General features: G+C 39.2%; 1 protein-coding gene across 3 annotated transcripts; it reads left to right on the top strand.

The window, feature by feature from the left end:
- Positions 1-6: 6 nt before the first annotated feature.
- KMT5B (lysine methyltransferase 5B) lies at positions 7-21314 on the top strand. 3 transcript variants are annotated; one of them, XM_042814059.1, is made up of 10 exons: positions 7-115; positions 1977-2219; positions 3032-3179; positions 11644-11809; positions 12784-12893; positions 13494-13660; positions 14333-14352; positions 14517-14653; positions 17030-17226; positions 18571-21314. In XM_042814059.1, exons 2-10 carry the CDS (start codon positions 2060-2062, stop codon positions 20037-20039), a joined length of 2574 nt encoding a protein of 857 aa, XP_042669993.1. In that variant the 5' UTR covers positions 7-115; positions 1977-2059; the 3' UTR covers positions 20040-21314. The 3 variants fall into 3 exon arrangements, with proteins under 3 accessions (XP_042669993.1, XP_042669994.1, XP_042669995.1); XM_042814060.1 differs by having other exon boundaries at positions 1974-2219; XM_042814061.1 differs by lacking the exons at positions 7-115; positions 1977-2219; positions 3032-3179 and having other exon boundaries at positions 11658-11744.
- Positions 21315-21520: the final 206 nt, after the last annotated feature.

The raw sequence follows: 21520 nt of genomic DNA, 5'->3' as shown, positions 1-21520 counted from the left end.
TTTTCTTTTTTGTTTTTTTTTAATTTCCCTTCTCGCTCCTTTGCCTTGGATGAGCCATTTCTCGCACCCGGCGGACGCTGGGGCAGCACCAGCGGCGGCGCGGAGGCGGCCTAAGGTGAGCGCGGGGGGCACAAAATGGCGGCGGGGCAGAGCCCTCCCCGTCGGGGCCTCCCTCATCGAGGGGCGTCCGTCCCCCTCCCAGCCCCGCGGTGGGGAAGGCCCGGACAGAACGGTAGGCCCTAGGGGGCAGCAGGGAGCCGGGTGGGAGGGAAGGAAGGGAGCGCCCGTAGCCGTCTATAGGCCTGGGGCAGTGTGGCTGTGAGCTGTGCGGAAGGAAAGGATTTGGGAGTGTTGGTCAGTGCTCGGCTGAACGTGAGCCAGCAGTGTGCCCAGGTGGCCCAGAAGGCCAGCAGCATCCTGGCTTGTATCAGCAATAGCGCAGCCAGCGGGAGCAGGGAGCTGATCCTCCCCCTGTACTCAGCTCTGGTGGGGCTGCACCTCCAGTGCTGTGTTCAGTGTTGAGCCCTTCACTACAAGAGGGACATTGAAGGCACAGAGCGTGTCCAGAGAAGGACAGCGAATTTGTGAGGGGTCTGGAACACAGCTCTGATGGGGCATGGCTGAGGGAGCTGTGGTGGTTCAGTCTGGAGAAGAGGAGGCTCAGGGGAGACTTTATTGCTCTCTACATCGACCTGAGGAGAGGTAGTGGGGAGGTGGGAGTCAGCCTGTTCTAGTTGGTGACAGTGATAGAATGAGAGGGGATGGCCTCAAGTTGCACCAGGGGAAGTTCGGATTGGATGTCAGGAAGCATCTCTGAAACAGTGGTGATGCAGCAGCACAGGCTGCCCGGGAAGGTGGTGCAGTCACCGTCCCTGGAGGTGTACAAGGAAAGGGTAGATGTGGCACTGAGGGATGAGGTCGGTGGGTACGGCAAGGGTGGGCAGTGATTGGACTTGGTCATCTTAGAGGTCTTTTCCAACCTCAGTGATGATGGCCCATTGAGCCAGGTGTGTTGTTGCGTTCCTGTCACGTGATCCAGAAGCTGCCTGGGTCTTCCAGGGTCATCACCAAGGGATTTTTAAATATAGCTGCGTACTGTTTCTAAATGAAGATTTAACCTTTTTCCCCCATCCCCATTCAAAAAAATGCTGTTGGTTTTGTGTGGGTTTGGGTGGTTTACTTGATTGTTTTTTAAATACTTTCTTACTTTTTGGAGGGTGTTTGTGTAACGTCAGTTTTTGCTGTAGAGTTCAAAGCAGGTTGCATGCTACACTTATTAGGAAATACAACCTTAATTGGGTGTATGTGTAAAAATGCTCAGTTTCCTGGAGTCACATGTCTGCATATATTGATGTATATGCTTGAAGGGAGTTATAGGCAGGAAAGGGAACAACTTTTTATGTGGTCTAGGAGTGGGCAGAACAGGGAGGAATAGCTTTAATCTAAAAGAGAAGAAATTAAATTAGATGTTAGGGAAGAAATTCTTTGCTCAGAGGGTGGTGATGCGCTGGCACAGGCTGAGGATGCCCCGTCTCTGGAGGCACTCAAGGCCAGGTTGGATTGGGCCCTAAGCAGCCTGATCTCATGGGGGGGCAGCCCTGCCCATGACAAGGGGTTGGAGCTAATTGATCTTTAGAGATTTCTTCTAACCTAAGCCGTTCTATGATTCTGTGTGTATGTGTGTGTGTAACTGCATAATTAGATAGGCCTGCATTTAATGTAGACGTTGTCTTTAACCATATATCAGCTTTAGAATTCTGTCTTTGCTTCAAGATGTGTCAGTGAGTTGCAGGGCAGTTCACCTATGAGAGTCTGTTTGCAACAGCTCCTTGTACCAGTGCTAGTGAACTACTTTTCTTTTTTCTTAATGCAAATGCATATCATTTTTTTACCTTTCTTTTTAAAATGTGAGTGTGTGTTAAAGCTTTGTCTTGGAAACAGATCTTCTAATGATGTGTATGTTTTGTTTCCAGTAGGTATTGGAGCTGAAATTATTCATCCACTTCTCTGAGCCTTTTGAAAAGTGACTAAATGCAACTGGGTCAGGTTGTCTGTGGGCATGAAGTGGTTGGGAGAATCCAAGAACATGGTGGTGAATGGCAGGAGGAGTGGAAGCAGGGCGTCTAACGACCACGTGCAAAATCAAACCAAATTGCAGCACACAGGAAAGGAGAATCCCAGGTCTGGCAAAAATGGAGTTGAGAGAAGATCAAGCAGATGTACGTACATGTTTGTGCAGTTTGGTGTTTGTGCTTCGTCTATCAGTTTGTCTGCCAGGCTCCTGCTGTGTCTTAATTCACAAAGGAGGTGTGCATGTAACTCTTATCAAAAGTACTGGTCATGTTTGTGTTTGTTGGATGTTGCAACTCATTTGGGGAATATGGCTCTCTTCAGTTTAGAAGTTAAGTGATAGAACATATGTTAATCTGAAGCTGGTTGTGTGCAAAATACATGATTGGCACTTACTGAGAACTAGTGCAGTCAGAGCTAGGTAACAGATATGACTCAAGTTACTAGCCCAAATTTTAGTGAATGTGTGTTTGTGTAGAAATAAACCCCATTTTCAGTGAAGTCACATGTGTCAGTAGTAGTTTGAAAGCTGTTCTAAGGAACATGGGTGTTTATTTTTGCTATTGACTTGGAGTGAGGAATGAAATAGAAATTTGGAAAAAAACTCTTGTTTCAAATTTTAGGACAGTCAGACTTAAATTTGTATGGCTTTGTCACACTCATAGGCCTTAAAGTTTAGAGGCAAGTATGACTGGGTTGTGTTGGAATATGCTTGTATGTGGAGAGGTGGAGAGAGAAGGAAGCCAAAATACAATATGATAAAAATACATTCTGAAATGCTGTTGTCAGCTACAATAACCAACAAAAGCAAGCTAAAAATGATCTGTGCTTCTGCTTCTTCCTTTGTCATTTATTTATTTATGGCTATCCAAACTTCAGTTGCAGCCTCCCCTCCCCCTGATGTAGGTGGGTTTCGGAACGTTCCGTAAATGATACCTGGTTTATGCTTTCTTATTTGCAGGTAGTGGTGCTTCGGGATTTGAGGGTCAGAGTCGTTATGTGCCTTCCTCTGGAATGTCTGCCAAGGAACTGTGTGAGAACGATGACCTAGCAACTAGTTTGGTTCTTGATCCTTACTTAGGTTTTCAGACACACAAAATGAATACTAGGTAACTTGCCTTTACTTTTCTAGAGAAGAATTGGTCTTCTGATTGCATCAATTAAGATGATAACTGTGGAATTTCCTGCATGTTTACAGAAGTCTGAAACAGTGACGGTGGGATTCTGCCTTTGGAATGGTGCTGCATTTGAGGCAGGAACTTAAAGCTCTGTAGCTGTTTGCTTTTGTGACACTATCACAGGTCTTCCCATTATCCTTAGCTGTGTGTTTATAGATGCGTTAACTCATCCTCAGTTTTAAACTGTTAGCCATTTGAAATAATGTTTCAAAAACAAGAGTTGGTGTTTGGGGAGCGTGGTGTATTTCCTATTTATTTTGTTGGCCGGGGATTTTTTTTCTTCTCAACTTCTACGACATCTGGAGACTTACTCCCTGAGTTCTGATGTTAGTGCCACCTGATACCAGGCTCTTGCAGATCTGTGCTGAAGAAACACTGCTCAGATATGTCTGTGTGCATATCAGATAAATTCAAGTGCACATTTGGAACCTTCCTACCAGATTTGCACGTATTGTTACGCACCTGCCTGAATACTTGGCTTAAATTCAGGGTGGGCTTTTGGTTTAGTTGTTGCATGCCTCTTCCTGTTTGCCAGTTATACCGCCATGTCTAAGTGTATTCTGTAAAGGATATGCATTGCTGGTTTACTGGGGAAGCTGTGCATGAATGGTAAGTTTCTAAAGACAAGGAACTGTGTGTGTGCTGCTGTATGAACAAATGGGGGATCTTGGTCTGAGGGGGGTTTCTAGGCCAGGTCATGAGAAAGCAGGCTTCCCAACCCTTGCAACTTAGTGCTGTGGATACTTCAAAAGAAGAACAGTTTACCTGTATGGCATGGGCAAATAAGCAGAGTATCAGTTCAGTATTTTGTCTGTGTGTGACAAGCTGATGACTGGTATAGCCTTATGGTGTGAGTTGCACCTGAAGTTGTAGCAGTGTGTTCCTAGTAACTGTAAAGACTTATTCCAGGGAGATCTTTCTTTTCTACAGAGAGTGCAGTGTCCATCTTTAAGAGAAACCCCAGCATTCTTCCTGTTCTCTCCATGCTGTTGATTACAGTAGCATGTTATGCCCAAAACACTGTCTAGGTGGATATTCAATTGTATCTGCATTTCCAGAAGTCAACTGAGATAAACATATATGTGCTCAAAAGCCTTTGTTGTTGTTTAATGACTGGTGGTGTATGGCTGTTCAGAAACAGCTAATTCTTTTGCATTTGCTAAGGAAATTACGTATCTATCAGTAGCTGGAGAATTTGCTTCCATAAATGGTGTGTTTTCAACGTGTGAAATACTTCTTGAATTACTGCTTTGCAACAAAAGACTACACAGAGGCTATCATCATGTGTTTCTTCCTTTCTCAGGCTCGGAGTACAGTTACAGGCAGCCTTCAAGGACAGTAGTTAATAATCTTGGAGCGCTATGGGAAATACTTAGGTGAGGCTTACAACTTCTGCCAGAAGCTTGTCGTCTCGACTCTTTCTTAATGTCTTACTGAGAGTTTCTGCCATTACAATGAATCAAAATTAAGCTCTCAGCATAGTTCTTGTTTGTCTATCAGTGTAGTGATGACTTCTGCTTATTGCTGTAGTTACTTGGCTGGGACCACCTCCCTTCCATCTAGTGAGATGTAGTGTTTCTAGAACTTTGTAGAGCTGTTGCCCTCATGTAATTCTGAGGGAAAGTTGGGGGGGAAGGATAGAAGTGGATGTTTGTAGACCCAATTCAAAACAAATATATTCAGGTGCCAAATATATACTTGTAGTAACAAACAAAGGTTACAACTTATGTTGAGTATCTTGTGTTTCGCTGTACTGTAGCCATATAAATCTTAGCAACATCGTTAGTGTGATGAGATTAAAATAAGATGCCTGCTTATGAAGGCATGGAAGTATTTCCTCATCCCATGTTCCAGTTTGTTTGAAGACACACATGGAAGTGACTGTGGTGGTTTTGATTGGCTGTTGGTAGTGCACAGAAAGTGTTCTAGCAACCAGCAGCCCAGTGTGAGTTTATGATTGCTTGATGAAGTTGTATTTTATCTTGCTTCTAGGAGCCAAATCTGCATTTTTGTTTGCAGAAGTGTCTTCTATATAAGCACTCTTTGTACTTCATGCCTTTAGTTGAAGAGTTTGTAAACATTGCTTGTTTTTTTCCCATAGTGTATTGATTAGAGATGAAACTTATAATGCTGTAGTTAAACATCTAGATAATTTCTGGAACTTCTATCTTTATATCATCTTTATGCTGGAGTGGTGACAAGAACCTGGGTGTGCTTTTTGTGTGGGTGGTTGTTTTTTCTGGAGGCAGTGGCAGGAAGGTGCCACAATTCCTCAGTGTCCATTATCTTGGGAATTGGGCTGGTAGCTTTGTAAGCTGTCATGTCAGTAACATCTCAAAGAGCTGAAAGCTAGGTATCAAAAGACTTCAGTCGGATCCCCTAGTGAGTTTTTCCACTGTTTCTCTGAAATTTCTTCTTGTTGCCAGGGATTTGATAGCCTGCCTAAAATGTAGCTCTAGAAGTTCTTTAATGGCTTTACTTAAAAGTAACTTTATTTGTTTCATCATCCTGGTTTTCCAAGAGAAAGCAAATTGTTTCCAAAGGTTGTGCCCTTCTGTAACAGGCTTCTGGTCATTTTCCCTAGTTTGGTAGCTCATGTGCCTGCAAAATAGATTGTTAGTAGTTAGTCAGAAAAAAACAAAACCACCACCCGTGTTTAAGGAAGTACCATCTCACCCAGTGTAGATACTCTCAGAGGTTTTTTCACTTCTTATATGAATCCTTTTTTGTGATAAAGGCTATAGTGGCTGTAAGATTAATGTATTCTTGTATGCTCTCAATAGAAAGAAAGCCCATTATTTTGAAAACCAGTTTTTCCAGGTTTGAAAGTTGTCAGACACTGGAGGTTGAAGTTGAGGTTTATAAAAAGCCACGGGGATTCTTGCTCATCTGACTATCTCTTGTTTTTGGATACTTCTCCCTAGGCTGAGGGCTGAGTCCTGAAGTTGTCTCAATGACTAATCCACCTTTGACTGTATTGCATACAAATGTGTTAGTATTTACATTTGAGCCACTCTCCTGATCATATGGTTGCTGTTACTGATGGCTCTTTGTTCCTGGTTCCCTAAAGCTCAAGCATCATGCTTGGGAATGCCAAGAGCACTTCCAAGTGTCATTTAAGTTACCTGGTAGTACAGGAAGTCAAATTGTAGTCTGTTTTAGGAGAGTTTAGGTGTGTTTCTGAATTCACGTTGCTGCTTTCTGTGAAGCTGCAAGTTGGCACATGGGATGGCTGGTTTTGCCTGAAAGCGAAGCAAGCTTTAAGAATGACAGTTTTCCAGAGCAAACATGAAGTTTTTGGGGATGATACATTGGAAGCATTTGCTGGCCTTAGGGAAACAGGCAGTCGTTCCTGAACTAGACGGGCTGTCAGCCCCAGTCCCTTAGCAGCAGTGAAGAAAGAGGGGCAAAGCAGTCCCACTCACTTGCACTTGGAGGTCTGTGCTGAATCTCTTCTCTGCTCCCCTGCTTGTTTAAATATAGTTATTAAAGGGGTCGTCCTGACTGAGTGGAGTTTGAATGTGGAAAAAGGCACTCGGCACCTACTGCAGGAAGGTGCATGGCTGTGTGGTTCACCTTCAGTGCTGTGCTGCACAGATGTTGTGTTACAGGTAGCAATACACTTCTTCATTCTGAAGCTCTTACATTCTTCAGTCACCATTGTGTACTTGCTGCCAAAAGTCATTTTGACTTTCATTTAAAATAGATATTCCCCAAACATCTGATGAATTTAGTGAGGTTATTGAGCTTGCTCCTGCTTCTCCTCCTCTCTTCCCATTCCTAAAGACTGTGTTGGAATTAGCTGTTGTGCTGCTGAATGTTTAGGATTTGAAAACCACCCAAACAAGAAAACCCTGCTCTTACACAGGTTTTCTAGTTGCACTTCTATCAGTAAAGAAGTGTTATATGTTTGAAGGGTAGAGTGTCTTATGCACAGTAGTCGTGCTGACTGTTAAGTTAAATTTTGCCTGGATGCTCCACACAGTAAGATGAAAGGATGTGCATTCTCCCAGCTGCCTCTGTCCTCAGTACTTTAAAAATGCATTTATTTTTCAGCTGTAGTGAGGATGAGTTTCTGTGGCTGCTAGAATTTTCATTACTTCTATCTAGGTTAGATTTGAGCTTTGCCTGCAGTGGTATGTGTACATCTTTCAGTTCAGGAAACTTAAGTAAAGTGAACTACTTTATCATGTAAAAAAAATGCAGTCTTGAGCTTTGGCCTTCAAGGAATATGGGATTTTTGCTGATAATGGCACTGGAAATTAAAGACAAAAATTGATTATTAGGGAACTAGTTTTTCTTAAGGTTCTCCTACTACAGGTTGGAAAAAATGTTAACTAAATATTACTTTTCAACTCTTGCTGTGTGGTCTTGAAATGCTTAAGAGCCTTGCAGTGCTAGCGTTTGTGCTGAATCCCTGCAGTTAGAGGAGTAATTTGCTCTCTTTCCCCAACTAGTAAAGAAAAATAACAAGCAATTTGTCTGGAATTGAAGAGGCCAATGGGATGCTGTGTTTTGACAAAGTCACTCTTTCTGGTTTTTCCCAGTCAGGATGTAAGAATTCAATTTAGTGGTGAAGTCCTTTGGTGCTGTCAGGTGCATGCATTACATGGGCTTTCATACTGAAACTCTTTCAGGATCCATTTCTGTTCAAACTGGCTGCTCTCAGTGGCTGAGCGAGGTACTGTGCTTCCAAACTTACCAGAACCTCTCCTTTAACTTCCTTTATAGGCAAGCATCTCATTGACCTTTGGCTTTATACCTTGGAGTTTCAAGATTCTTTAAGTATTCCTGAGGTAAGAGGAAACAAGAGGGAGAAAGACCTGTGCTTCATCAAGCAGTGTTTTCTTACATCCTGCTTGTTGAGACAGTTTCAGTTTGGCCCTTAATTGGGAGAAGATCATCTTCTGCTGGGAAATTTAAGAAGTTTCCATTCTGCAGCTTGTCAGGAAGAAGGGTGACTAGTCTTTCTCTGAAGACACTGTGATAGCTGAATTTTGCATTAACTTACTTGGAACAGCCAGACTGTTCTGCAGCAAACCCTGTGCTCTGTGAGACGTGCTTCCCTGAAGCTGCTTGTAGGATGGCTCAAGGATTCTGTGCCTGTGCTCAGATTCAAATGTGAGAGCATCTTGTTCTTGTGATAGAATCCTACAAAGGTACGATTCATGGGAGTGAACCAGGAGTTTGGATAGACATGAATCTGACTTGAGTTTGCTCTTGAGTTTTGGGACAGGCGTGGCTGCTTTGTTCATTCTGTTTTTCTTCTGCTCTTTCCATCTCTTCATTTCTCTTCTTTGAAGTAAGAGTTTCACGGAAATTTAAGAGCCGTGGTTGTTTGGTTTTGCTCAGTGTCTTTTCAGGCTCTCTTCATGCTCTTGGAAAACTATCATGTAGATACGTTGAGCACATCAGTAGACTTTTCATGTCGTGTGAACAAGGAAATTCTGTACTGCTAAAATCATAGACAGTACAGATGATTGCTTCTCATATCTACTTGGTTTTGTGGTAGGGAGTGCTGGGAAAGTCGAATAAGTTTCTATTTCATAATCCTCTTGGGAGAAGTGAAGCATCTATATTAAACGCAGCAGTCTCACATTCTCAAGGAAGATCCAGCTTTCAGGCTTTCTTGGCCTGCTGGCATCCTTTGTCTCAAGTCAACAGGTACCTGTTGCAGTGCATGTGGTGATGTCCCTGTGAAACATGACAAATCTGGTTGTGGTATTCTGGCTTATCTCAAACTTCATACAGTTTATATACTGCAGTTCATGCCTGCAGTTGAGCTGTGGAAAAACTCACTTGCTCAGGTGCAAAGCATCCTTTTGTTTCATTGAGTTGGAAACCCATGAAGTGTGTGGTGCTGCTGGTTTCCAGTCTGTTTCCACATACGTGTGGATGCTTCCGTTGCTTGCTTGGATTCCTTTTTTCTTTGCTCCTTTGCCATGTGAATCATCTCAATAAAACATGTGATAAAGGTGCTGCAGGAAATCCTTGATAGTATTTTTGAACCCTTGGCTTCTAAGTCATGTACTTTGGAAATACCTTGTTTCGGATTTTGGATTGGTGTGCTGCATGACATTTATCTGATCTGTTAGTGTTTCAGGTTGTTTTTTGATTGGTTTTGTTTTTTTACCATACTCGAACCATTCTGCAGCCTTCTTTTTGGTCTTTTCAAGACTTGTGTATGTAGTGTTTCTACTTGTCTGGAGCAATGTTACATGAGTTGCTGCTAGACTTTTGAAAGGATTCTGGTAGCAGTGTAGAATGCCTGAAAAAAGAACCTGGAAAAACCCCTGCTGATGTAAGCTGTGGAGGTAAGCAGGGTTGGTGCCTGTTCCTGAGCTGCCTAAGGTAACTCATCAAGTCTGGTCACTTGCAGAGAATGGTGCATTGTGGAAGAAGTGAAATAGGAGAGCCACTTTGAGGCTATAAGATGTTCTTCTAATTACTAAAAAAAAAAAAAACAGGGCATTAATTCTTTTTCTTTTTTGGCTTTTCCATCTACCATGCTTCCTTTTTTTTGCTTCTTCCAGGGAGTTAGGATACTGTTGTCTGTGGTTAGCATAAACTGAACTGCTTCTTGATGTATGACAGTGCCTCTCAGCACGTGCATCTCTCCAGTGCTAACGCAGTATTGAATGTGATGGTTTTTCCATCTATCTTTGTTCCTGCAGATTACTTAGCTTAAAAAAAAAAAAAAAATAAGCACAATAAAGGAAAAGGAGAGAGTAGTCATTCACTTAGCTGTGAAAGAACTGTAATTGCCAAAGCCCAAACTTTAGCAGTAAATGCAACATCTCTTCCTCTTGTGCAGTTTGTAGTTATAGATGTAAGTAAAGTGCTGTCCAGTCACATTTGTGCCTGCTGGTGTGTATTGTGCTTGTGATGATAGGAGTACAGTTGGGTCCCTGTTGCAAAAGGTGCTTCTGATTGCCATTACAAGAAACTAGTCAAATGTAGTTTATCTCATTCTGAATTCCCTTGGTATATGTGAAAGCTCTGTGAGGTTTTGGCAGTCAAATCTGGGGAAGGTTTCCTTCTTCTTTTCAGAATAAGCAGGAGATTTTTCCTGATTGTGTGTCTGACTGATAGGTGAGCAAGACTTGGCGTAACAGAACAAAATGACAGTCACCTCATCTGTAGCCTGAAGGGATTTTTCTTCTGCAACAAGGCTTGCTGGGCATTTTGCTTTGGGGGGGAAAGGGGATAAGCATGTTTGTACTAAAGAAGGTAATTGGAAAATTCCTGGCACAACATTTATTGCAGTTTGAAGTGGGTAAGTTTTAGAAATGCATCATCTACTTCTTGTTAGAAGTATTGTAGTCTTGTTAGATATTATCCCAGCAGGTAGAATACTTACCTCATGTCTTCTCTGAATTACCTACTGTATTTTCTGCTCTGAAAGCTCACAAGGTTACACTGATCATTTTTGCAGTATTCAAAAAGATGTGAAGAACTGTAGTTACTCTATTGCAGAGACCTTTTTTCAAATGGAAAATTCAGAGAAGATGCTTATGTGAAAGCATGGAAAGCTGATAACCTGCACTGCCCCTGGAGCCAATGTTCCTTTTCGAAGGTCTTTATTTATTGTATTAGGAGCAAAAATACAGCATTCTTCTTCCTTGTGAATGAAGTTGTATTCCCTTCACTATGAGCTATTTGTGATTAAACTAAAATTGAGACGTGAACACTTAACATTAATCTGTTAAGGAGCTGATGAGGTTTCCTTCTGCCAGCTTAATTAAGTAATTTATTTCCTATTTTTTGTTTCTGTCATCAAATACAGGCTTTGTTTGGTAAGTAAGATCAGTACAGTAACTCTCTGGTAGAGATCCTGAAACTGGTATACATTTAAGAAGGTCTTAATCTCATGGATTTAGTAAAAAACTGTTCATTTCTTCAGCTACAGAAGCCAGAACTGTGTATAGATCACTTGATACTAGAGTTGCTATAAAACTTAAAGCATCCAATTTATTTTTTTTATTTTATTTATTTTTATTTTTTGGGTGCACGTAGCAATCATAAATTGATAAAGAAAGTTAGGACAGTGATACTTGCATCGTACTAGTTCTTTGGATGCTGTCTTTCAAATGAAAGGTGTTGAAAATAGTGAAACGTTATTCTGTATTGGTTGATGTTATCAGCAATGCATTTTATACATAAATTGCCTCATCAGAATGGAGGGTTTTAAAATTACAAGCAGTAAGGTTGAAGCCCTTTATCATTACCTCTGAAAGTGAGGGTCTGTGGTTTACTTGTGTTAACAGTCGGTTTCTTTATGCGAGGAGCAAAGTATTTATCTGGCCAGCAAAAAGTCTTGTGTGCTGTGAGTTACTGTGAGGAAGAACTGCAAACGAGTAACAGTGGACTGGAATAGCTTTATTCTTTGTTTCAGATTTCGACCTATAAAAGGAAGGCAAGAAGAACTAAAAGAGGTGATTGAACGTTTTAAGAAAGATGAGCACTTAGAAAAAGCCTTCAAGTCCTTGACGTCAGGTGACTGGGCCCGGCACTATTTTCTTAACAAGAACAAAATGCAGGAAAGGTTGTTCAAAGAACATGTAGGTGTACTTGTAATTAATGTGCTTTTTCAGATGGTTGAAAGGCTAAGAAAATGTAAAAGTTTCATAAGAATGTAGCAGTAGCAAAGTGAAGAAATCCTCTGCAGTTACATATTGCTTGTTTGAATGCTTTTTTTTTTTTTAGGTGAACTTCTTGTGTTTGTTAAAACCCAAATGACTTGAAGGAATGTTGGGAAAAAGTGAATTTCCATTGCTATTTATTTCGGAGGCATATAGAAGGAAAAAGACATTTGCCTCTTGTGTTGTTGGCTTAAGTTCTAGACAGAAGAGAGAAGCCCTGCTGCTGAGAGACAGAAATTTTGAGGACTTATTTTTATATTGTGTTTTTTATTGTTGGCTTTTTTTCCTGTTTGTTTTTATAACTTACAGCTACTGTAAATCAAAGTGTGGATCAAAGAAAAGGAAAAGGGAGAAGCCTTGGTACCTCAAAGCTGAATTGGCTCAATTGTTAATGTGTATAGAAGCTTTATGTGAGAATATTCTTGCTCTTCCTCTACTTTGAGCATCCGAAGATCGTTTTGTATAAGGTTGTTGACGTTGCAAAGAAATTGTAGTACTGTTTAACTTAAAACAAAAAAACCTCTTTCTGGAATTCAGAATGTTGCTTGCATATACAACCAAAAGGAATTTGGCCTTTTCCTATTCTAAAATAGATTTAATCTAGTCATGTAGAAGAAAGTAGGCAGCAAATCCTGCTTTCCCAAAGCATTTTTAACTAAAGCTGCGAAAAGGATCTGGTTGAAACTGTGATCTGCTCCAGCAATCCCTGAACTCAGCAGCTGGATTTCTCATGGAAATAATATCTCGTTCAGAGCTGGGAAGAATAAAATCTCATTTAAAAAGGTTGTTAGGTCTCCGTGGTTCTTCGAGACCCGAGACAACTTCTTGAAATTGTTTTCCTCACTGCTGTTGTTTTGCTTTTAACGGAATGCTGTTATTTTCTTTCATTGCAGGTATTTATTTATTTACGAATGTTTGCAACTGACAGTGGGTTTGAGATACTGCCTTGTAACAGGTATTCTTCTGAGCAGAACGGAGCCAAAATAGTTGCAACGAAAGAGTGGTAAGTAGTGCAGCTTACTGTTAGGTTGTTTCTACCAATTATTTTGATTGAGTTAATAAAGAAAAGTGTAGCGTGATTTAGAATTAAAATTGTATTGAGGGAATTGGAATGGAAGCTTTGCATTTAAGTGCGTTGAAAAGTTTTGTGTTGAAACTTCTAATGCTGAAAGTCTTGAAGGACCTTCTGAAAGGAGAAGGCACACTTCAAAACCCTGTCAATAGCTAGAAAATTACTCAAACACAACATTGATAAGAGTGCTGTGCAGTTTCTGTAGAAGAATTTTGCACTTGAAAGGTTTGGCTCAAGGGAATAAGCAAGAGCGTCGTTTTAACAGCTGTAGAAGCTGAAGTAATCAAAACTCTTGCGTCTACTTGCTTGCATCCTCAGGAGGCTGCAGAAACAGTGATGGTAATGCCTGTCAGACTTCATGTAATTGATTCTGTGTAGTGGCATAATAACATTTAGTTCGTGTAGGAGGAAAGGTCTACCTAGCCTAATTGTTGTCATCTTGTGTTTTTGTGAAAAAATGCTGTGCTGTTATACTTTATGGGCTCTTTTTAAATGTGCGTATGCTTATTTTTACTGTTCTTTACACTAAAGGAAACGGAATGATAAAATAGAACTACTTGTTGGCTGTATTGCTGAACTATCAGAAATGGAAGAAAACATGCTGCTGAGACATGGGGAAAATGATTTCAGTGTAATGTATTCCACAAGGAAAAACTGTGCACAGCTGTGGCTTGGTCCTGCTGCGTTTATCAATCATGGTGAGTAATAAGTATTGAATCTGTTAAATGGCACAAGCAGTTCTGTTCAGAAGCAACATAAGTGAGCTGGATCACAACAGGGCATCAGAGAAACCAGAATCGAGCGTACTGGTTACTAGTGTAACATAGAACTCTACTTGGGAGCTTCCCAGGCCAGAGCTGACTGGCTGTGAACTGAGAAAACTCAGAAGAGGCTCTGGAAAGTGATGCCACCTTCTTTCACAGAGACCTTGAAGCTGGCAGCTGAGTTAGTGGAGCATATTGTCCTATTCTGAATTGTTAATGTAGCAAAGTTTCTGAATGTGGTCAGCAATAATGTATTAGCTGAACTCCTTGTGCTTCTTTTAAATGCTTGCACAGAAGCTTCACTGCTTCTGTTACATTTGTACTCTGAAGGAAGAGCAGGTAGGATTTAAGATAAATCCTGTTACCTTGAAGAGGAGGGAATTTGAAAAATTGTGGTAGAGTAAGGAAGAGTTCAGAAACCAAACTGTATCAAAGTGGTTATCTCCTGATATACAGCTTTATGCAGTAGTGCTACAACTCCCAGGATTTAGTTGAGATGCTAGTGTTATTGAAGTCAGAGTGAATCCTTACTTTAGACATCTACAACTATTCATGTTTCAGGTCTTATCAACAGTTAATTGACTTTATCTTTTGGACCTTTTTCAGATTGCAGACCTAACTGTAAGGTAAGCATGAAATTAAAAATAAAGCCCCCTGCTTTTTTTTTTTTTTCTTTGTCCCTGCACCTTTTCCTACCCAGCTGTTTTGCTTCTTGTTTTCTTATTTACTGTTCAACCTTAATGACTTGCCTTTCTTTCCTTCCCCCTGCACTTCCTGTCCTTTTCTCAAGTTTGTGTCAACTGGCAGAGATACAGCATGTGTGAAAGCTCTGAGAGATATTGAGCCTGGAGAAGAAATCTCTTGTTATTATGGAGATGGCTTTTTTGGAGAAAATAACGAATACTGCGAATGTTACACCTGTGAAAGGTATGCATCAATGTAAATAAGTCTTTCCATTGAAATTGGGCATATTCATAACATATTCTGTGAAACTAGTGACACTTGGTTATGAGTACACAATTCTTCAACTCATTATTATTGCTTCTTAATTCATCATAATGATTTTTTTTCAAATTATTACTAAATAGTCACATTTGCTAAGAACTCCTGTTTTCTGTTCTGTTTTTTTTTTTTTTTTTTTTTTTTTTTTTTTTTTTTCTGGAAATAGCCAAAATAACAAAAAGCAATCTAAAATCTTTGAAATAACCTTTTCTGAATAAGGTAGAATTGGAAGGAAAAGTAGTTGCAGATCTTATGAGCCCATTAGCAACCGGATCCTGACTGCAGCTCTTAGAGCAAAGTAGGTTTCATTAGTCTTTTCTTTGTTGATCTAAATGAAGTTCTGATGAAAACGATCTAAATAGTTTTCATGTTATCTCATCAGAACCTGTAGGGTTCTAAATGTCTGCTGGTTAGGACAGTGTTTTCTTGTATCTATTTGTTGCACCATAGCAGCAAGCTTACTTGTTTTCCATATCGTTGTCTGAACCTAACTGATCAAAATCATTCAAAGGAATTTCACAGTTGTTTCTTCTGATTTCTGCTTGCTGTGAGTGTGAAGGTTTGATGCACGCTTATGTAAATAGTTTCATAACCTAACCTTCATTTTTACTGTGTAGTTTGGTTGCTAACAGTTCTTGCGCTTCAAGGGGAAAACCTGCTGGTGTGGGCCTCAAAGATCATTTGATGTTGGTAGGTCGTTCCAAGCAAGGGGTGCAGTCTCAGACATTTGTCTGTAGACCTTCTAGGTAAAGTGTACTTCAGCCCTGGGAGCTGCTAAGTATTGAATAGATGAACATCACTATCACTTTTTCCTTCCAACGTTGAGGGCCATTTCTTTTTGCTCCAGTTTTTCAATGTAATATCAATATATACATTGGGTTTCAAGACAGACCAACTTCATATATCAGAATACTTTCAGAAACATGTCGTCTTTGGATTTAAAGTACATAAAAATTGCGTATTTTTAAAGCTAACACTTGTGTAATTCTTGCTTTGGGAGTCTATTTCTCAGTCACAAGGTTATGTTACAAAAATTAGAGGAGAAATTTGAATTTAGGGGAACTGAGAAAGGGAAAACGAGTCCTTACATGTGCTTAGAAGCCAACCTAATAAGTAACTGTTATGAAAAAGGAGATGCGTAGAAAAATCAGCCATGTCTGTATGCCACAAGAAATAATTCTTAAGAGATCCAATTTCAACTATTCCGTAAGGGTTGTAATTTTGTAATGTTAAAATGCTACGCTTCTGGGAGTCTGAGGGATATGTTTTGGAGCTGAGGGAAGGTTAGCACTGAAAAATACTTTCAAATCTCCAAGAAAATCAGCATGAAGAAAATGGGCATACATGCATTTATGCTGTTAGGTAAGCGTGCAGTTCATGTCTGACTGAGATAACCAAGCACCAAAGGCACGGCAGAAGGCTGTTGTCGTTATTTATGGCACTGTTGTTCTGATCTCGAGCAACTGCCACTTGTGCTGATTTCAGACTGGTATCTTATTTTAACTGCCTGTAATTTGCAGAGTTCAAATTAATGCCAAGAGTGTTCAGTATAGTATTATATCTGCATAGTAATAATGGTTAACTTTGTGGAGATTGAGATCCTCTCCAATCTTTGATGTGCTTTTGGTTACATTTTGTGGGTTTTCTTCCAGTGCAGTGTGCTGGAAACCAAACTGAAGTTGCCTCCAATATTTCTGCAGAATGCAAGCCTGCAGGATGATTAGGAATACTGATGGATGTGGGTAGTAGAGGTTCAAGTGCAGGTGTAGAAATTCTTAATCTCTTGTTTTCTGTGATGAAATTTTCAAGTTTTCTTATTTATTATGAAAATTGGACAGCTATGTAGTTCATCTTTCAGCTCTAAAGGAAAACAAATACGTGGTCATTGTCGTCCATTTTATGTACTCTCAAAACACTTTCTAACGCAGTAACTGGGGCTGACTTCTTTTTAATTAAGCTGCTGTGAATAGGCAAAATATGTACTGTTACTTTGATTTCAAGTAGTATTTTGAGCTACCTTATTCCATTTTCACTTGTATAACTTCATTATGAAAAGAGAATAAAGCAGATGTAAAACCTACTTATGTATTTTTTTTCTTCTCGCAAGAAATTAGTGGAAGATGTTTAAAAAAAAAAAAAGCCATCTTAATGCAATTATGCCTGTATTATCTGATTAAAACAGCCTGTAATTGCTAATAAATTCAAAGGTTGTTGGTACTATTTATGTATATGTTGCTGTGATTCAGACTAATATGCATGTAAAAACTTAGGACTTCATATTTGTCGTATTTGCCTTTGTAGGCGCGGAACTGGTGCTTTTAAATCAAGAGTGGGATTGCCAGCCCCTACTCCTGTGATTAATAGTAAATATGGACTGAGAGAAACAGATAAACGATTGAACAGGCTCAAAAAGCTGGGTGACAGCAGCAAAAACTCAGACAGCCAGTCCGTCAGCTCTAACACTGATGCAGATACCACTCAGGAAAAAGCTAATGCAAGTAAGCAAGTGTGGGACTTACAGTTTTATAAAACATGAACTTTCTCTGTGATGGAATTGCTTCTTGTATTTGAGAAGCATCTCAAATGCTGGTCTTTAGGACTGTAATTGATTAAGGAAACTGAAGATAATTTATATAGCAAACAAACTGTTTTCTTTAAGCCTTTCTATAAGAAGTAGTATATTCTTGTTTTGTTTGTATGTTCTTGGTTTCTTTCCTTCTCTTGTGTATACTTACAGCTAATAATTGGTGTCGCATTTCTAAATTTGTCAGTTAAAGAGCTTGTTGATTAGGTACATATATGAAAAATATGGTAAATAATCACATGCAGTAGTATGGCTTAGGAAAGAAAACTCAGTTTGAGGAGTCTCCATTCTGGAGGAAAACAATTCTTACAGAAATACTTCTAGAGATTATTGAACGAATAGTCACCACCTTTAGAGATGCTTTAAACTGGGCAGCTATTCCCCCTCAGCATCCAGGACTGATAGTTCAGATACCTATTCTGAAATGAACATGCACAGTTAACAATTTCAGAAGAGATTGGAAGGGATTTTTGTTTGTCGTGCTCTTGAGAGGCTTCTCTTCATGGAGTAGTGAGTACTATTTTTCTTCTTTTTTCCCCTCACATGTATATTTATAGGCAAGATACAAATATTTTCAAGTTTGACTTAACTGAGTGGCTTTGAATGTTTTGGCTCCATCTGTCTCTTATTTGATGTTGCAAATAAAAAAACAAACTAGTAACAAGCACTTTTATTTATTTACTTTTTTTAGTTGTATGAACTCTGATTACAAAGCTTTGTAGTTGCAGCTTTGCTTGGGCAGGCAGAACTCTGTTGCTGTCACCTTAAATGACAATTGACAGGCAACTGGAAAATTGAAAATGAAACCATTACTGTAGTTAAGGGTTTTTTGTTTCTTTTTTTTGTTTTTTTTTTGTGGCCCTTGGTAGAAATAAATCTTGGTTAAAACAAGAGCTTGCTGATCCTCAGTATTTTGCTGGAATAATTCTCAGTATCTACTGAGGATAACGTGGGATCAATCTGAAAAATTCAATGGGAGAAGTAGCATTGGGGGGGCGCAGACACCAAACTTGATATAGTGGAGATGATGAGGGAATTTAGATGGGTGCTCACATGTACTCTTGGAATTTAGACAAACTGGGGTATTTTTGACAATCCTTTCACATCTGAATAGGAAATAAACCAGCCAGTTTCCTTATTGCATAATGTCTTGTCTAGGTTTTAATTAAAAGTATTAAATGAAACAACTACAGAATTTGGGGAGTGGAAACCTCAGGTTATGTCAGCATCATGAGCACTTTTTTTTGTTCTTTTGCAGCTAACAGAAAATCTTCAATTGGTGTGAAAAAGAATGGCAAAAATAGAACATTAACAAGACAGTCTATATCAAGAATTCCAGCATCATCAAACTCTACCTCATCTAAACTAACTCATATAAATAATTCCAGGGTACCAAAGAGACTGAAAAAGCCTGCAAAGCCTTTACTTTCAAAGATGAAGCAGAGAAATCAGTGCAAAAGGCCAGAGCAAAAGAATGCTTCTAAAAAGCTCGAAATGGGAAATTTAGTTCTCAAAGAGCCTAAAGTAGTTTTGTACAAAAGCTTGCCCATCAAAAAGGATAAAGAATTAGAGGGACCAGTCAAAGTTGCAGTCTCTAGTGGATGCTTAACAAGGCACGCGGCAAGAGAGTATAAACTGAATTCTGTGAAAGGTGCTCACGAGCATGGTGACATACCACCGTGCACATACATAACACGGAGGTCAGTGAGAACACGGATGAGTTTGAAGGAGACCTCTGACATAAAGCTTGAACCAAATACTTTGGATAGCTATAAGAATAACTTGGCGAGAACACGATCGGACGTTTTAGAGCAGCAGTCTCATGCAACGGATGAAAGCGACCTGGCTCATGGGACGTCACACAAAGGGGAGGCCAGGTGTCAGAAAAATGACGTGGGCACGTCAAAAAAGAAGTCTCGACAAGGAAAACTGGTGAAACCACCTGCAAAATTAGATGAAACGGATAATACGCACAATACCCCTGTAAAAGATGAAGTACCAGACTTGATCAGCTCTCACTCAGAGAGCGGAGAGAGGAATAACGTGGTAGATATACCTGTTAGCTATCAAGACTGTATCTCTGGATCTGGTAGCTGTTCTGTTGTAACATCTGACAGTTTCAAAGCAAAGGACGGCTTCAGAACTGCAAAAACTAAAAAGAAAAGACGAATCACGAGGTATGATGCACAATTAATCCTTGAAAATAGCTCTGGGATCCCTAAACTGACTCTTCGTAGGCGCCATGATAGCAGTAGCAAGGCAAATGACCAAGAATCTGATGGAATGAATTCTTCAAAAATAAGCATCAAATTAAGTAAAGACCATGAAAAGGATAATAATTTATATGTAGCAAAGCTAAATAATGGGTTTAACTCAGGATCAGGCAATAGTTCAACAAAACTAAAAATACAGTTAAAACGAGAGGAAGAGAATAGAGGGACGTACCCTGAGGACCTTCATGAGAATGGTGTGTGTTGTAGTGAAACTCTCTCCCTTTTGGAGTCAAGAATGGAAGTAGATGATTATGCTCAGTATGAGGAGGAAACGGCAGATGAATCTTCATCAGAAGAGGATGATGAAGAGGAAGATGACTATGATGATGAATTTGATGACTTTATTCCTCTTCCTCCAGCAAAGAGATTAAGGCTCATTGTTGGCAAGGATTCAATAGATATTGATATTTCTTCCAGGAGGAGGGAAGATCAGTCTTTAAGGCTCAATGCATAAGCTTATAGGTCTTAAACTGACCTGGATGTCATTTTTTAAAAAACAAACATTAAAAAAAAAATTAAAAAAAAAAAAAAAAGCAACAACAAATTCCATTTGATTATTCCTCAGCTGAAGAACTTTCTGAAAAACTTAGTGGCAGCACTTCTTTATTGTTTGTTCACCTATCAACATAATATTGTAGAAAGTGTACAGCATACTGACTCTTCTTAAGTCTGATTTGTGCAGATTTTTATTGTACTTTTTAATAGCCTTCTTATGTGCAATTCTGAGGTAGAGGTAATGCTCTGTTGTAAAATAAAGGCTCAAGCAAAGTTATGAAGTTGCATCAAATCTTTCCATGCAGGACAATGAGAATACAGTGTGGCTACACAATTATTTTTGATCTGTAAGAGTGCTAGTTTGCTCTTACAGTATTTGACTAAACAATTAAATAAAAATTAAAAAAAAATCATAGTAGCAGCATATTTAAGGTTTTCTAGTCTATGTTAATATCACCAGCAATGAACTACAGCTTTTCGATTTATTTGCTAGATGTTTTCTTTTTCCCTTGGAGTTTGTCAGTTTTAACACTGTATGCTGTCCCAGATGTACTGTTTGTGGCCTTTGTTATAGTAGCAAACCGTTGGTTGGAAGTCAAATTGATTTCTTTAAAAAAAAAAAAAAGAAAAAAAAAAAAAAAGAAAAAAAAAAAAAAAGTTAAAAAAAAATTAAAAGGTGTTGACAATTTGCTGACTTTTTAGTACATTATATGTACAAGGGTAGCAGTATGCAGAATAAAAGTTTGGATATGGTGTATTTATTGCTTGTTATGTAAATTAAACACCTTGTATTTAACACTTTTCAATACTTTTAGATAAAATTGTTCTTTGCAAGAATGATTGGTGCTTATTTTTTCAAGAATTTGCTGTGAAATAATGTGACTACAACGGGCAACATTTATCCAATGAACTGCAGCTATCCTCAATTGGTTCTTCATATTTTTCTGTTGCACTTGTAAAATGCTACAAGGAATTTAAAGAAAATCTATTCACTTTAACTTATGATAGTTTTATGAAATTAAAAACAACTAAGTCACAGCTTTTGTTCTGTGGTAACCTATAAAATGTTTGTCTTTTAAGAACCGGTTGTAAAAGACTGAAAAAAAATATGTATATGTTGTAAATATTTGTGTGTTGTGCGAAATTTTGTCATAAGAAATTGAGATAACTTGCCAGAAGGGTTTTTAAGTTTAGAAATACATCCATGCCAATAAAATAGGAAATTGTAAACCTAGTTTTAAACTCTGCATTAGTTGGAGTTCTTTGCTCATATGTAGTTCACTTGATACTTCAGAATCTACTTTGTAACAATGAAGAGCATCAGGGCAGCGTTTGACTTTTTTAATTCCAACAACATTAGGAAAACCTACTGCTTCTGGGCACAATTAATGTGTTTGTATGTATAAAGCAGCTAATTTATATGGCACTTCTTTGAAACAG

The sequence above is a fragment of the Centrocercus urophasianus genome, unplaced genomic scaffold, assembly GCF_019232065.1.
Source record: "Centrocercus urophasianus isolate 14NV4802_14NV808 unplaced genomic scaffold, USGS_Curo_1.0 seq_14, whole genome shotgun sequence".
NCBI lineage: Eukaryota > Metazoa > Chordata > Aves > Galliformes > Phasianidae > Centrocercus > Centrocercus urophasianus.
Note: the sequence above shows the minus strand (reverse complement) of the source record. Positions and strands in the feature narration are given on the sequence as shown.

Bases quoted from the DNA above. Each gene is read 5' to 3' on its own strand.
- KMT5B (XM_042814059.1), top strand. From the start codon at position 2,060: ATGAAGTGGTTGGGAGAATCCAAGAACATGGTGGTGAATGGCAGGAGG. The intron at 12,894-13,493 runs GTAAGTAGTGCA...TTTACACTAAAG, and splicing joins ATAGTTGCAACGAAAGAGTG to GAAACGGAATGATAAAATAG. The intron at 17,227-18,570 runs GTAAGCAAGTGT...GTTCTTTTGCAG, and splicing joins TCAGGAAAAAGCTAATGCAA to CTAACAGAAAATCTTCAATT.